We start from the raw sequence: 16,713 nt of genomic DNA, 5'->3' as shown, positions 1-16,713 counted from the left end.
TCTCTGCAAGAATTTAACAAAGTGGTTACTTTAACAACTTAGTTTATACCCCATCATTGACATTCCCACTGGTCTCCCCACCCTTTTCCTTCCTACAACTTAAAACATACTAATTTTCTCACTTTTCCAATTTGGATAAGGGGACATGGATTTTAAAACATTAACAGTTTCTGTCTCCACGGATGCTACCTGATCTGCTGAGAGATTCCGGCACTGTCTGTTTCTGTTTTAATTTTAATGGTCCCTGACTCTGGAATCAAGACATCACCTGATGCTATAGGGAGGAATTCCTGCTCCAATTTGTGTTATAATCTTGTTCCTTCGCTTCCACTTTGCTCTTCTCAAGTTTAATGTGAATTTCAAACGGCTGTTAATCAGTGTAAATTTATGTAGTAAAGATTATTAAAGATTTATGTAGTAAAGAGAGAGTACAGAGAAGATTTACTAGAATGTTGCCTGGGTTTCATCACCTAAGTTACAGAGAAAGGTTGAACAAGTTGGGTCTTTATTTTTTGGAATGTAGAAGGTTGAGGGGGGGACTTGATAGAGGTATTTAAAATTACGAGGGGGATAGATAGAGTTGACGTGGATAGGCTTTTTCCATTGAGAGTGGGGGAGATTCAAACAAGAGGACATGAGTTGAGAGTTAAAGGGCAAAAGCTTAGGGGTAACATGAGGGGGAACTTCTTTTCTCAGAGAGTGGTAGCTGTGTGGAACGAGCTTCCAGCAGGAGTGGTTGAGGCAGGTTCGATGTTGTCGTTTAAAGTTAAATTGGATAGCTATATGGACAGGAAAGGAATGGAGGGTTATGGACTGAGTGCAGGTCAGTGGGACTAGGTGAGTTCGCTACGGACTAGAAGGGTCGAGATGGCTTGTTTCTGTGCTGTAATTGTTATATTGTTATATGAAGTAGGGTAATGTAGAGCTTGAACAGATAGTGAATATTGCGAGCATTTCTTATGATATGTGGACATGATATATGAATTTTGTTTTTGAACTGTATATATGCAAGTCATCATATTGTTATGCTCCATATACATGCTTTTTTGTAAAAGTGCACCCCCATATATAGTATGGTAAGGGTTCAGAATAATTCCACCCTACTGCCTATCAAATCTCTGTCTGACACAGCTGAGTAGTCCCTAGTGAAGCATATTGTAGAGATATACAGGGAAATGAATGCAGAACTGGACATTATTATGTAATGCTTCCACATCTTGATGTTAATGGCAGACTGATCTGGAAGGTTAGTTTGCATAGGATTTGGAGGGAGTTGGCGAGATGGATTCAGAATTAGCTTGATGACAGGAAGCAGAGAGATTGTTGAAGGTCGATTCTCCAACTGGAGGCCTGTGATTAGTGAGGTGCCCCAGGGTTCACTGGTGGGACCTCTGTTATTGATTACTCATCTAAATTATTTGAATGTGAATGTAGATGGCACAATTAGCAAGTTTGCTGCAGACATTAAATTTCACTGCTGACAGTGAAACAGGTAACAATGAACTGCAAAGAGATCTTGATCAATTAGGGAGATGGGTTGAGGAATGGCAAATGGATTTCAACTTAGAGAAGTTTGAGGAGGTGCATTTTGGTCATTTAAACAAGGATGGGACCTACACTGAACAGTAGGGCACTGACAGATCTAACTTAAATCACTGTTTCAAGAGGGAACTGGTAATACAACTGTAGAGTTCACTGAAAGTAGCCACACAAGTAGACAGGGTAGTGAAGAAAGCATTTAGCATGCAGGCCTTCATTAATCAGGGCATCGTGTTGAGGAATAAGGATATAATGTTGCAATTATATATGTAATTGGTGAGACTCCACTTGGAGTGTTGTGTGCAGTTTTGGTCACCTTACTATAGGAACAACATTGTCAGGCTGGAGAGGGGTGCAGAAGAGATTTACAAGGATGCTGCCTAGACTGGAAGATCTGAGTTATGGGGAGACATTGACTACACTGGATCTTTGTTCCTTGGAGCATAGGAGAATGAGAGGTGACCTCACAGGAGTTCATAAAAATGGATAAGATGGACGGGTATAGACTTACCCCACGGTTGGGGAAAGCAAACTACAGGACAAAGATATAAGAAGGGACAAATTTTAAAGAGACCTGAGAGGTAACTTCTTCACAGAGAGAGTAGTGAGTACCTGGAACGAACTGCCAGAGAAAGTGGTCAAGTTTGTACAAATTACAACATTTAAGAGGCATGGAGGGTTATGAGCTGAGCAAGGGCAGCTGGGACCAGCAAGTCGTCAGCATGGGTCAGTTGGGCTAAAAGGTGTGCTTCCATTCTATATTATTCTATGACTCTTTGACTCTGCATTTGAGTGGACTGGAGCCACAAAATGCACAGAAGATGTTATTCTGGTGGTGACAGTCTTCTTACGTTTTCTGCGAAGTAAAATGGTCTGACATCTTCCTATCCTATCCACCTGAAGGAGCAGAAAGCACCCTGATCTGCATCTCTGGGCCCAGTCCTGTGTCAAATCTACTCAAGGCCAACCTACAGGAGAAAAGATCAAAGAATGTATGGACGGTCCCAAGAAGCCTGAAAAGGTCTACCACAGTCAGAGTCATAAAGGCAGATCCGAAGTCATCCAAAAAGTAGCAGGAACCTACATCACCGATGAGCACAGCTACCAGAAACCTCAGAGCTACAGCCTAGAAAAGAAGACTATAATAGACCACACAAGTTCAGAGGATGAGGAAACCAGTAGATCAGGGGACAAGAGTCCTGTGTTCAAGAGGACTGAAAGACAAATGGTGCAGAAAGCGGCTAGTCCATCTAAACAGGTATATTTTTTGCATTGCCTTTTTAAAAGTAGCTCATGATTTTATGTTCCGTTTGCTTTTTGCTTTTTTTAAAGCAAGGATTTTTAGGTTATCTGCAAAAACTGGAAGGAATTACACTTAAAAAAAGATCTCTATATCCCTCTTAATACAACTCTATTCTAGGCAACAATCTGAACTTATACAGTGTCCTATGTTTAGTAAAGTGTCCCAAGACAATTTATAGTGTTGTAAACAGATAAAAATGTATAACAAGTTAGAGAGAGGTTTTAGGGCTTAACAGTGTTTCAGACACGATAATAGGTGAGGCCCTAGGGAAACTTAGACACCCAGAAACACCGTTTCCTATTGGAGATTGTGAGAAATTGGAAACCACTGTCTAAGAGTGAAATATTTTGAATGTTATAAATGTACAATTGTTTAAAATGATTGAAAATATAATCAGAAAATATCACTTGCCCTGATTTTGAAATCAATAACAAAGGAGCAGTGCAAATATAGGACAAGTGTTCAAAATGGGTGACATCGCTAGCAGAGTGCTTTACAGCGCTAGCTGTAAGGAGTTGATATGTTCTCCGCGTGACCCCATGGGGTTCCTCCGGGTGCTCCAGTTTCCTCCCACTATTAGGGTTAGTGAGTTGTGTGTCTGCTGTTTGGTGTTGGAAGCGTGCCAACATCTGTGGCTGCTCAGCACAATCCTCACTGATTGATTTGGTGCAAAACAACACATTTCATTATATGATGCACATGTGAATAAAGCCAATCTATCTTTTAAAGCCAAAGTTGGGAAGGAAGAATAACTATCACGTGATTTGAGGAATGTTTTCAAAATAGAAAGGCAAACTATTGTGGTGGATCAAGATAAACTATTTCTAGAGATTTGGAAGCCTTAGAATAGAAAGCATGCTAAAACTTATAGCTAAGCCTTTCAGGGGTGAAGTTAAGCGATAGTGTACATGCAAAAGGAGGTAAAGCTTGGAACTATCTGCAAGACATCGCAGTTACTGAATGGCCAGTCATTAATTTCAAATCTAAGATTGATAAGTATTTTGTTAAATAAATATACTGAGGCAAATGTGGGTATATTGAATTAATTTGCTAATGTAATTGAATCATTAAACGTAAGTATCAAATAAGCAATTCATATTCCAGTGTTTCTAAACAATGAAACCCTTCAGTTCAACTGAAGTATCACATTTGGATGAGGTTTAATTCAGATCTGACAATACCATCAAATTAGCCAAACTAGATTTTAAGCTACAGGAGAAGGCTGTTGTAAGGCACTCTATTAATGGATTCAGCTGACAAATGGATGGTTTTAGAGCAGTGGTCCCCAACCTCCAGGCTGCGGACCGATATCGGGCCGCGAAGCATGCAGGGGTGCACTGGTAGCCGGGACACACCCAGCACATCTCTGATCTGGGCTGGCATTTACATGCCGGGCGGCACCTAATTAATTAGCTTGTTTATTTTGGCTTTTTTGTTAAAAATGTGCTGGGTGCTACCACTGCACCCCTGCATGCTTCGCGGCCCGGAGGTTGAGGACCACTGTTTTAGAGGGATGAACTAAGCATGGTCCTTGAAAAAAGTGCATCAGAATTTTTAAATGATTTTAAGGTATTAGCTTTTGGGAAATGGATCTTGAATTCTGATCTTGTTTTTATTACTATGAATTTGCCAAACAATTGACTTGCTTGTAAAGATTTATTTGTAATCTTAGCTGTACTCAATTACTAAAAATATTTTAAATATTTGTGAAAAGCTTTGTGTTAGGCTCGGAGCCGACTGTTACAGCCCATTGCGTTTTAGTCATTAAGAGTTTTTTGGTCAAGTGTTTAGGTTAGAACTTTTGGAATGGAGAAGGATGAGAAAAAGGAATAAAATATTTCTAAGTTGCTGGTTCCCCTCCAAACTACACAATTATTACAGGGAAAAATATCTCTTTCTTTAACATCACTGATGCTCATCCTTTACCAGACAGACTGCAGCAATGAAATCCCATTCTCACATCCTCTCAAGGATCATTGACGATATGCTACAAGTATTGAATTGCCTGCAATTCCCATATCCAATAAATATATTTCTTTCAAATTAATGTTCTAAATACATGAAAAACATAAAACAACCTTTCCTCTATATGGTCATGTTTCTAATTATGAGATAATTTGAAACACAGGAGGCCATTTCAGTTTAATGACTTGTTTCTTAGTGGTATAATCATCATAAGGTCTGATAATTGTTGTGTTCAAATTCATTATCAATTCCTTAAATAATGCAGCATGTTCTTTGTCTATAAGGTCTAGACAGGCTTGGGATAGTAAGTATAAGCAATGTTGAAGCCACTTGGTGACCATCCCAAACTAGATGCTAACTGACCGGTTGAGTTCCCAACTGATTCTGCACTACTTCAAAGAAATGATGGATGTAGCCTTCAATGTTAAAATGACATTTTCTGTTACTGTGTCTTTGGTTCCTTTAAAATGTCAGAAGAGGTCTGAAAGTAAATTTCATGTACCATGTAAGTTCCATGTTGAATTTTGGTGATTTTGTTCTCTGCTTTTCCCTGCCAAATTTCTTTTCTTTTGGTGATATTTGGTTCTGCAGATGCTCATTCTTTAAGGCACTGAGTACCAGCTGACTGTTTTAAGATTGGAGTCGTGGGAGTGGCTTGCAGTATTGGCCTTTCCTGTTGAAACAATTGTTCATGCACAGTTGTTTCATTTCTTTACATCTCAGAGAAGATTGGGAGTCTTATCCATTCTCTCCCACTTTAACCTCAGGCATTTCGGCCAGTCCTCCAATGCCTGAGATAAGCCATTTGGTAACTCCATGATAAAAAAAAATCTAAGTGTGTTGAATGTAAATTCAGATATCTGGTGGTTATTTAATATTGCCTCAAAGCAATTTATTCATTTGAAATGAACTGATTCACTATGTACCTCTGATCAATAAACAGGACAAAAATCCTCCTTTACATTGGGCTATACTGAATGATACATTGTTTTTGTTTTGTACAATTATGTTGATAACAGGGGACTACTGACCTTAAAGAAACATTTATGATTTTAAATGATGGCAACTGTGACAAGACAATGGAAAATGAGCACATCAACCCGCAATTTCCATGGCAGGTGAACCTACTGACTCACATTGAGACCGTGCAAAATGAAGTCAATAACAGAATGGACCTTATTGAGAAGGAGCTGGATGGTAAGACCAGTGACTACCATGATACCTTTGTTCCTATTGTCTTATTAAAAACAAATCCAAGTCTTCACTATAGTGATATAATTCGCAAAATTTCCTTTATTCCTTTGAGTTTCATAAGTTGTGCTTTAATTCAGGTTTTGAAAGGGGTATGGGAGTTTAGTGCCAGAAGTATACCACTCAGAGAAGAGGAATTGATTTGGTAGATTTTTCTGCTTGGTGATAAAATCCTGAACGTAGGTAGTACCATCCTTAAATTAAAGGTGGAAGATGATAGACCATATGACCATAGAACATTGGAGCAGAATTGGACAATTTAGTCCATAGAGTCTGCTCTGCCATTCCACTATGGCTGATTTATTGTCCGTCTCAACCGCATTCTCCTGCCTTCTCCCCATAACCTTTGGTGCCCTGACTAATAAAGAACCTATCAATTTTCCTTTTAAGTATACCCAACAGCCATCTATGATGATGAATTCCACAGATACACTGCCCAATGGCTAAAGAAATTCCTCCTTATCTCTGGTCTAAATGATGTCTCTATTCTGACGCTATGCCCCCTAGTCCTAGGCTCCCCATTACAGGAAACATCCTCTCCACATCCACTCTATCTAGGCCATTTAATATTCAGTTAGAAATTCCCCCCTCATTCTAAGCTCCAGCGAGTACAGATTAGAGCCAAGCATTAATGCTCTCATGCATTAACCCTTTTATTCCCGAAATCATTCTTGTGAACCTCCTCTGGACCCTCTCCAATGCGAGCGCATCTTTTCTTAGATAAGGGGTCCAAAACTGCTTTCAACGCTTCAAGCGCGGTCTGACCAATACTGTATACAACCTCAGCATTACAACCTATTATATTTTAGTCCTCTCAAAGTGAATGCCAATATTGCCTTTGCCTTCCAATTCAACCTGCAAGTTAACCTTTAGGGAGCACTGCACAAGGACTTCCAAGTCACTTTGCACCTCAGATTTTGAATTTTCTCCCCATCAGAAAATAGTCTAAGGCTTTATTCCTTTTACCAAGGTGTACAACCATATACTTCCTAACTCTATATTCCATCTGCCATCTCTTTGTTCATTCTCCAAATCTGTCTAAGTACTTCTGCAAAATCCCTGCTTCCTCAACACGACCTGTCCCTCCATCTATCTTCATATAGTCTACAAACTTGGCCACAAATCCATCAATTCCGCCATCCAATTCACTGACATGCAACCTGAAAAGAAGCGGTCAGAATGCCACTAGTTAACAGCAGCCAACCAGAAAGGGCCCGCTTTATTTCCATTCTTTGCCTCCTGCTAATCAGCCAATCTTCTATCTATGCTAGTATCTTTCCTGTAATACTGTAATACAAGTTCTTAACTTGTTCACCAGCCTCATGTTCCTTAAGGGGAAATCTTGACTGACAAATCTGTGGGAGTTATTTGAAGAGCTAATAGGCAGGATAGCCAAAGGAGAGTCAGTGGATGGTGTTTACTTGAATTTTCAGATGGTCTTTGTTCCCCATTGCTACCTCTCAGGCATCATTTTCCAGTGGTCCGGTATCCACTCTCATCTCTTTTACTTTTCATATATCTGAAAAAACATTTGGTATCCCGAAAAAGGATCCAGTGCTTTCCTAATGTATATGACAAATAGACTCTTCTTGGGCTACCAGCTGGATACAGGTATCAATTTTAACCAATGTTTCGATGACAAACTCTGCCATCTTCATCAGGGATAATGCCCAAGCACATCTAGTCTGGTGCTATACATACCCCTGTTGTTCGTCCCTCATGATTGTCCTCAATCAATTAATCAGGTTTCTGCTGTCCCACCTTGTTTACAATTGAATTCCAGTTCTTACTTTGAATGAGATCTTCATCTTTGTTAAAATTCTTTTCCTCTGGTTTTATGCCAGGTGGTCCCAAAAATCAGTGGCACTCCATGATAGTTTTGTGCTGTTTAAGTCAATCCTCTTTTATACTATTGGCTAACTTACCTTCGTATTTCATCTTTTATGGCTTTTTATAGTTGCCTTCTGTTGGATTTGAAAAACTTCCATATCCTCTAACTTCTCACTAATGTTTCATTAATTATATGCCCTCTCTTTTGGTTTTTTGCTGTCTTTGACTTCCCTTGTCAACCATAGTTGCGCCATCCTCCCTGTAGAATACTGCTTCATCTTTGGGATCTATCTATCCTGCATCTGCCAAATTGTTCCCAGAAACTCCAGCCATTTGGCCATCATCCCTGATATTGTTCCCTTCCAAGCAACTTTGGCCATCTCTTCTCTCATGCCTCCGTAATTTCCTTTACTCCACTGTAATTTATATTTAAATTTTATCTTCTCCCTCTCAAACTGCAGGGTGAATTCTATCATATTATGATCACTGCCTCCAAAGGGTTCTTTTACCTCGAGCTCCCTAATCAAATCTGGTTCATTACACAATGCCCAATCCAGAATTGCCTTTCTCCTAGTGGGAACCATAAGCTGCTCTAAAAAGGCATCTCGCAGGCATTCTACAAATTCCCTCTCTTCACCACCAACCTGATTTTCCTAATCTACCTGCATATTGAAATCCTCCGTGACTATCATAATATTGCCCTTTTTACAAAATTCATAAGTTCAAAGTACATTTATTATTGAAGTATGTATACCATATAGAACCTTAGATTTGTCTTTTTGTAGGCAACCACAAAACAAAGAAACACAAAAGGACACTCTAAAAAAACACACACAACAACCTGAAAGTGAATCCATAGCCACAGAGCCAGTCCAGCGCTGCAGCTGGTCCAGGAGCCACGGCCATGGCGCCTTAAATACCTCGCATCTGAGTCTTTTTACCCTTGCAATTTCTTAATTCTATCCACAAGGATTCTACATCTTCCAATCCTATGTCACCTCCATCTAAGGAATTGATTACAATTTTTACAAATAGGGCACCTCACCCCTCTGCTTACCTGCCTGTCCTTGGATGTTAAGATCCCAACTATGATCTTCTTTCACTCATAACTCAGTGGTGCCTACAACGTCATACCTGCCAATCTCTAACTGCGCTACAAGATCATCTATCTTATTCTGTATAGTGCATGTATTCAAATATAACACCTTGCATTGATCACCATTTTTGATTTTGCCCCATGTTACACTTAACTCATCCCACTGACTGCAATTTTGCCCCTTCATCTGCCTGACTTCCTCATAGTCTATCCACACACTGCATTTACTTCAGATGGTTCCATTTATTACCAGAGAATGTATAGAGTATGCAATCTGAAATACTTAATCTTCGTTGACATCCATGAAAAGCAGAAGAACCTCAAAAGAATGAATGACATAAAAACCATTAGGACCCAAATGCCCCCTCTCCCCTCCCCTGTGCAAGCAGCAGCAGAGCATCAACCGCATCAACTGCCCCCTTCCCCCACCAATTTCAGCAAAAAGCATCAGCAGCCATCCCCCACCAAGCACCCAAAGAGAGACCGTAATCTGCAGTCAACAAGAGCTACTGTTTACCCGACAGTTCGACATGCCACAGGCTCTCTCTCTCTCACTAACAAAGGACAGAGAAATGTCATCCATTTCACAATGAAAGGGGAAACTAACAGCCGCTGTTATGATGTTACAGTCTGCTGCGTCGCTTTCTATTCTGAGATTCTTTGATTTGAGAATCAGCAGCAAACTCTCCCCACCATCGAGAGAGAGAGAGACAGTCGCTCGACTACAGGGACCTCCGTCTGCATATCTGTCGCGCCGAAATCCTCATGTTCCTTCTCCCGCGACGCCTCAGTCAGCAACACCAGCACGGTATTGGTTGTCTTCAGGGCTGCGCCCCGGAGGTGTCATCTTCCAAGCCATGCAATTGGTTCTTGTTCACCAATTGCCCCATCCTCAGCCCTATCACTCTGATTCCCATTCCCCTGCCAAATTAATTTAAATCCTTCCCAACAACTCTAGCAAACCTGCCTGCAAGGATGTTGGTCCCCCTTAGGTTGAGGTGTAACCTGTCTTTTTTGTACAGGTGATATGTTCCCCAGAAGGGAGCTCAATAGTCCAGAAATCTGAGACCCAGCCCTCTGCACCAATTCCTCAGACATAGAAGAGTTGAATAGCTATAGAACTTCTGTCTATGATTTTGGTAGTTCACCTTGTATATGATTGAGGTTAAATACACTCCACCACAAAAGATCAGAAATGTGTGTTAATATGCTGACTTGTCTGACCTAGTAATGCATGGGTGGAAATGGCAGACAGATGATGCCTTATCTACCAAAATAATCTATTCCCATTTTCCTTGTAAAACCCTTCTGTCCAACCTTAAACAGTTCAACAGCTAAGTCATCCTGATGGTAACTTCCTCTTTCAGTAGTGATATTGATGTAAAACTGTACAGAGCAATCTGACTGAAAATATTCAGCAGAGAAAAATTAATGGTGTCAGTTTTAAAGTCCCCTTTTGGATCTTTGACTGTAGTGAATTTGTGACTTTTCTTTTGCTTCTTACTGTGCAATCTTCCAGTTCTGGAAAGCTGGCTGGATTTTTCTGGGGAACTTGAACCAACGGAGCCACTTGCAAGACTTCCACAGCTGAAACGCCACATCAAGCAACTCCTGACGGATTTGGGAAAGGTGCAGCAAATGGTTTGCTGCTGCTCTCTTTGAGAAGAAAAATGATTGATCGATAGGGATGGGGGAGAAGAACGTAGAAGGTGAAGCTACATTAACTTTAACGAACATGTTGGGTGTGGGAACAGCGGATGAATGCAAAGTAATGGAGCAGAGTGAAAATCACATCAAGGAAACAGGGAAGAAACATTGAGAAACATCTTGGTAGACAGAAGAACAAGAATACTATTAGCATGTTGAAACCAATAAATGAGACTTGAAAAAAATATTAAACTTTTAGGTATCTTTCAGTATCAAGCTTTAGACACCTTCACTTTCATTTACAGTTCTTTTCAGAATAAGGTGACCCCATGATGTTGTGCATATCGTTCAAAGAGCATCAAAATCGCTGTTGATGTGTTCACATGCTCTTTCATTACCTCTTATGAATTCGTTAGGGTTGTGGAAGAAGTTTTAGGTTGATGAAGGAGCGGGAGGGGTCAACAGCATTTGTTACTGTGGATGCTAGAAAAAGATCAGACCTGCTGCTCAGGTCAAGTACTGTAGACAGTTGACAGCTTCATTGTCTTATCAATGAAATAACACAAACGTGGGAACACTGGAGCAAAAGGGAGATAGTTTTAAATCACTGAGCTGGTGTTCATTATATTCTCACAATATATTGACTAAATACAGATTCAGACCACTTGCTGCAGGATTAGTTGAGGAAGGAGTAATCATCCCACAGCATGGGAGTTAGCCTCTGTGCAAGTTCCCAGTGGTTAAACCTCAACTTCTTTTTGAATTCTCCATATCATACAAACTGGTTATTTGACGACAAAAGTAAAGTAAATATTTGCTTAGCAGGGAAAGATGAAGTAGTTCAACATTTTCTGGCCTTTTAAGATTAAAGGATAGAAGGAAGAAACAGCTTCATTGAGGGTCAAGTACAAGAATTGATTGCTGAATTTGACCTATGAATTATTCAGTTCAGTAGCACTATATAACCACTGGAACCTTGCTGGATTTGAAAGTGCAAGTAATTGATATTCTGTGCAGCAACTTCAATATTTTGCACCCACCAGTGATCTGAAATGTGTTCTTAAAACTTTATGAAACCTAAGGATTTAAGTTTCTCTGTTGTATTCTGTGCAGTGGTTAACAGTATACTGTGCAGAGCCTAAACCGAGATGTTAGTTTTTGAGTACTCACAGTCAATTTGAGACGTTCCATCACTCTCTGTGGAACAAATGTTCACGATTTCAAGTGAAGGCAAAAGCTACTCACAGGCAGGTTAGGGAATACGTGAAGCAAATTAGGTCATCCTGCAGATCTCCCATCATTCTTTCTCCCTGCCACTCCCCAACAGAGAGGCAAAAAAGCAAAATACTTCTTGAGTTGGTACAAAATTTAAGGGTGTTTAAAATAAGAGGAGTCAAGAAAACATATTAAATTGTGGGCAGTGTATTGTAAGGGTTTGATGGTGAGTAGTTGTTGCACAAACAGATAATTAGTACCAGTACCTGTAATCCTACTCTGTGTAGCGGTTTGCATCTAATCAAAACAAGTGTATGAAAAATAATGTCAATGCAAATAGACTCAGCTTGTAAGCTGTTGCTGTGGTGGAGGGCCTCACTATATTTTTACTTGCCTAAAGTACTCTGCTGTTGTTCAAAAATATGAAATATAATAAAAAAGAATTGTACTAGGCAAATGTATTTGCCAAAAGAATGTACGTTGACTCTAAATGTATACATCACAAAAGTGTATATTTGCCTTAAGTGTATAAAATTCTGGAAGCTTAAGTTCCCTTTTCATTTCATTTGTGTATAAAAACATTAATATGTGTTTTTCATAGACAATAAATATTTAAAAACAAAAAGGATCTTTGACTGTTGGAAACAAGCAACAATCTGTTTCAGCTGAACTAAGAAAATCAAAAAAAGTTGCAGATACAGTAAATCTGAAACAAAAAAAATATTGCAAACTCTCAGCAGGTCAGGTAGTTCATGTAAAAAGTGAAGCACGGTTAATGTTATGGGTTGAAGACTCCCTTGAACTTCACAGAAGCATATTGTACAGTAAGGATACTGTATACTGAGTGTACTGCACCAAACTGACAAAGTTTTCAAATTGCATCACCAAAATCCAATGTCCATTGGGTTCAGAGATGACTGGAAACATTATTTTCTGATTTACCTTCAGTCACCCAACAAGAATGTATGTCATTGTTCCTTCGTTATAGCAAGGATAAAATCCAGAAGGCAAACCTTGCATCAGCCTTATTACAAGCACTGCAACAATTGCAAAGGTGCATGCAGAAAGTTTCAGAAACTAATGTTGCTGCCTCAGAGCACCAGAGATGTAGGTCACATCCTGATTGTTCATTTCGCACATGCACTTTTCATATTATGGTGTGGATTTCTCCACAGGCACCGTGGTTTCCATCCACATGCCAAAGATGTGCTAGGTGGTAGTTCACCTGGCTACTGTGAATTTCCTCTGGTACAATGGTGGAAGGAGAATATTAGGTGGAGGCTGGTTGAAGTTGAATGGGATGTTGTGAGGGGAAGTGGAAGTAGCAGATTTGGGCGTTTGTTGACACAAATGAGGTGAACTAAAAGGCCTGCTGAAGGACTCAGATCACCTTTCAAGATTGAAAATTAATAGCTAATAAATGCCCATATGGAAGAATTATATTTTAAAAAAGATCGGGGAGCATTGACTTTAACATTCTAAGAGACTGCTCACAGATACTTCAAATGACAAAATCAGCTATGATTGAATAGTAGAGCAGACTCGATGGACTGAATGGCCTAATTCTGCTCCTATATCTTATGTCTTATGTTTGACCAGTAGGATGATATTGATCAATGATAAGACTGGCAAGGGAACGACAGATGGAATTTAATTCTGACTGAAGTAGTGCAGTTTTGGAGGACTGGTAAGAAGCGACTACATTGAGGTACAGAGAGACTTAGGTAGCAGCACAGCTAGATAAGGTGATGAAGAAGACCCATGGGATATTTGATATCATTAGCAACAGTATGAAGTATAAATGCAAAGAGGTTAAACATTTGTTAGGCTACAGTCGGAGTACTTTGTAAGGTTATGATTAGCACAGCACAAAAGCATCCTATCTGGATACGTCACAGCTTGGTTAGGCAACTACTCTTCTCAAGACTGCAAGAAACTGGAGAAAGTTGTGAACACAACCCTCTCCATCAAGCAGTTCAGCTTCCCCTCCCTTGTCTCTGTCTACACCTCCCACTGCCTTGGGGAAGCAGCTTGGGAAATCAAGGAACCTTTCCAACCCAGTCATTCTGTTTTCTTTCATCAGGCAGAAAATACAAAAGCTTAGAACATATCAACAGACCTAAGAACACCTTCTCTGCTGCTGTTGTCAGAATCTTGAAAGAACCTTTCATACGTTAAAAGCTGAACTCTTGAACTCTCCCAATTTACCTCATCATGATCCTTGCTCTATGCTTGTCTGCTTGCACTGCACTTTCTCTGTAAATGGAGCATAGTACTGTATTCTGTGTTCTGTTTTCACTACTTCAGTGTAATTATGTATGGCACGATCTGTCTGGATGGCTTGCAATACACACTATATCTTTTTTACATGTGACAATAATTACTTAATAAACCACTGCTTAGGAAAGATGTGATTGTCCAGGGGGTTTTCACTGGGATGTTGCTAAGCATGGGGCATGCCACTTATGCAAGAGACTGTATGAGCTGGGCTTGTTTTCTTTGGAGCTGAGAAGCTGAAAGGGGAACCTGATAAAGGTATTCAAAATTATGAAGGGCATAGATAAAATAGATGGTAGAAATTTTCCCCTGTAGGGCTGCTATCTAAAACTAGACAAGATAGGATTAAGCAACACACATCAAAGTTGCTGGTGAACGCAGCAGGCCAGGCAGCATCTCTAGGAAGAGGTGCAGTCGACGTTTCAGGCCGAGACCCTTCGTCAGGACTAACTGAAGGAAGAGTTAGTAAGAGATTTGAAAGTTGGAGGGGGAGGGGGAGATCCAAAATGATAGGAGAAGACAGGAGGGGGAGGGATGGAGCCAAGAGCTGGACAGGTGATTGGCAAAAGGGATACGAGAGGATCGTGGGACAGGAGGTCCGGGAAGAAAGACAGTGGGGGGGGGGAACCCAGAGGATGGGCAAGGGGTATATTCAGAGGGACAGAGGGAGAAAGAGGGAAAGAATGTGTGTATAAAAATAAATAACAGATGGGGTACGAGGGGGAGGTGGGGCCTTAGCGGAAGTTAGAGAAGTCAATGTTCATGCCATCAGGTTGGAGGCTACCCAGACGGAATATAAGGTGGTGTTCCTCCAACCTGAGTGTGGCTTCATCTTTACAGTAGAGGAGGCCATGGATAGACATGTCAGAATGGGAATGGGATGTGGAATTAAAATGTGTGGCCACTGGGAGACCCTGCTTTCTCTGGCGGACAGAGCGTAGGTGTTCAGCAAAGCGGTCTCCCAGTCTGCGTCGGGTCTCGGCAATATATAAAAGGCCACATCGGGAGCACCGGACACAGTATATCACCCCAGCCGACTCACAGGTGAAGTGTCGCCTCACCTGGAAGGGGAAGAGGTTTAAAGAGGATCTGATGATTTTTTTTGTTGCAATCCGGACTTCAATGGCTTTTAAGAGAAGTACCTAGATGAGCACTTGAATCACCAAGGCATAGAAGGATATAAACGAAATGCCGGTAAACTAAAGACCGTAAGACAGTTAAGTAAAAATAGTCACTTAATGGCCACCATAGACATGTGGACTCTAAAGCTTTATGACAATCTATGGAGGTTTTGCTCATTAATCTTAAATTTTGCTCCTTGTGATCACTTTCTAAAATCTTAAAGTCTGTTCTTATTTGTTACTTGCTTCTACATTGGCCACTATTCTAGATCCTTGCTTTTATTTGCCAAATGTTGACACCTGCATAGCAATAATAAGCACAAGAGATTCTGCAGATATTGGCAATCCAAAGTAACTTACACAAAATTTCTGATAAGGAGTCTCGGCCTCAAACATGACAGCTTATTCCACTCCAGTGTTCTGTGTGTGTTAACCTGAAAAGCAATGTGGCATTGACTCTGAATAGTAGCAATCTATTACGATCTCTTCCCCTTCTCCCTCCATCCAACATATAACCACTCATGGCTCCGTTTGTCTGAGTAGACAATGGATGTGCCCGGCTCTCCAGGGCGCAGACCTGGGTGATGAACATGGAGATCTTGGGCTGCCCAGACATCAAGATCCCCCTCTTGGCTTCATGGATGTGGTCCAAAGGAATGCGAAGCAGTACATTTGGCATCAGCTTGGCTGCAGGAGCTGCCAGGAGGTGACGTGATACATCATCCAACTGCCTTAGGGGCTCCCTCTGGATTTGTGTAGGGTTTACACCTTAGACTTCTCTTCTCCGGAAGGTACCCACAAGGCAGTGGGATCCTTAACCCTGGATAGGGACCCATACCAGGTACTGTCAGCCAGAGCCAGCTGAGCCCAGGACTCGTGTAAGGCAGGGTCGTCACACCCTGTAGTAGTGACTTGTGGAGCCACTACCCACTACCCACTACACTATATAACCACTACACCATCATTTTTCTAACTACTTTTCTAACTATTAGGTTCTGCTCATCTGGAGTCATCCAGTCTGAATCAATGAAACTTTACAACTCAGAAGGAGGAGATCCTGTCCATCACATACATGTTTATCAAGAGATAACCAATGTAATCCCACTTGTAGTACTGTATGTGAGTCCCCCCTGTAAACCATAGTTTTACAAAGACACATCCAGCTACTTTTTAAAGATTACGAAAATTTGTACCTCTATTACTTTCTCAGGTGGTGAGTTCTACACCCCTATTCTACCAGTTACTTTAATTTTATGTTGCCTGCTCTTTGGCCCCGATGAAGAAAAATACGTCCTCTGTGTTTGCACTGTCCAGCTCCCTTATAATTTGAAATATGTCAATGAAGTTGCCACTCAAACAACAGTGTTCCAAAGAAAGTTTTACTTTTCAGACACTATCTATCAATCCTCCTAAAGGCACTTATCATTATAGAATGGTTTTTTTTGCAAATTTAATTGATATTCCTTCCT

General features: G+C 40.6%; 1 protein-coding gene across 3 annotated transcripts in view; it reads left to right on the top strand.

Annotated features, from left to right (window-relative positions):
* phf20l1 (PHD finger protein 20 like 1) overlaps nt 1-12,471 on the top strand; it is a 122,480-nt gene extending 110,009 nt beyond the window's left edge. For all 3 annotated transcript variants that reach the window (XM_072259743.1, XM_072259738.1, XM_072259748.1), the window contains exons 20-22: nt 2,443-2,797; nt 5,827-6,004; nt 10,504-12,471. In XM_072259743.1, the coding sequence (XP_072115844.1) occupies nt 2,443-2,797; nt 5,827-6,004; nt 10,504-10,646 (676 nt within the window). In that variant the 3' untranslated portion in view covers nt 10,647-12,471. The remainder of the gene's footprint in view (nt 1-2,442; nt 2,798-5,826; nt 6,005-10,503) is intronic.
* Nucleotides 12,472-16,713: the final 4,242 nt, after the last annotated feature.

This window comes from Mobula birostris, chromosome 1 (genome assembly GCF_030028105.1).
Source record: "Mobula birostris isolate sMobBir1 chromosome 1, sMobBir1.hap1, whole genome shotgun sequence".
NCBI classification, from domain to species: Eukaryota; Metazoa; Chordata; class Chondrichthyes; order Myliobatiformes; family Myliobatidae; genus Mobula; species Mobula birostris.
The sequence above is the reverse complement of the archived record's forward strand: the minus strand, read 5'-3'. Positions and strand labels throughout refer to the sequence as shown.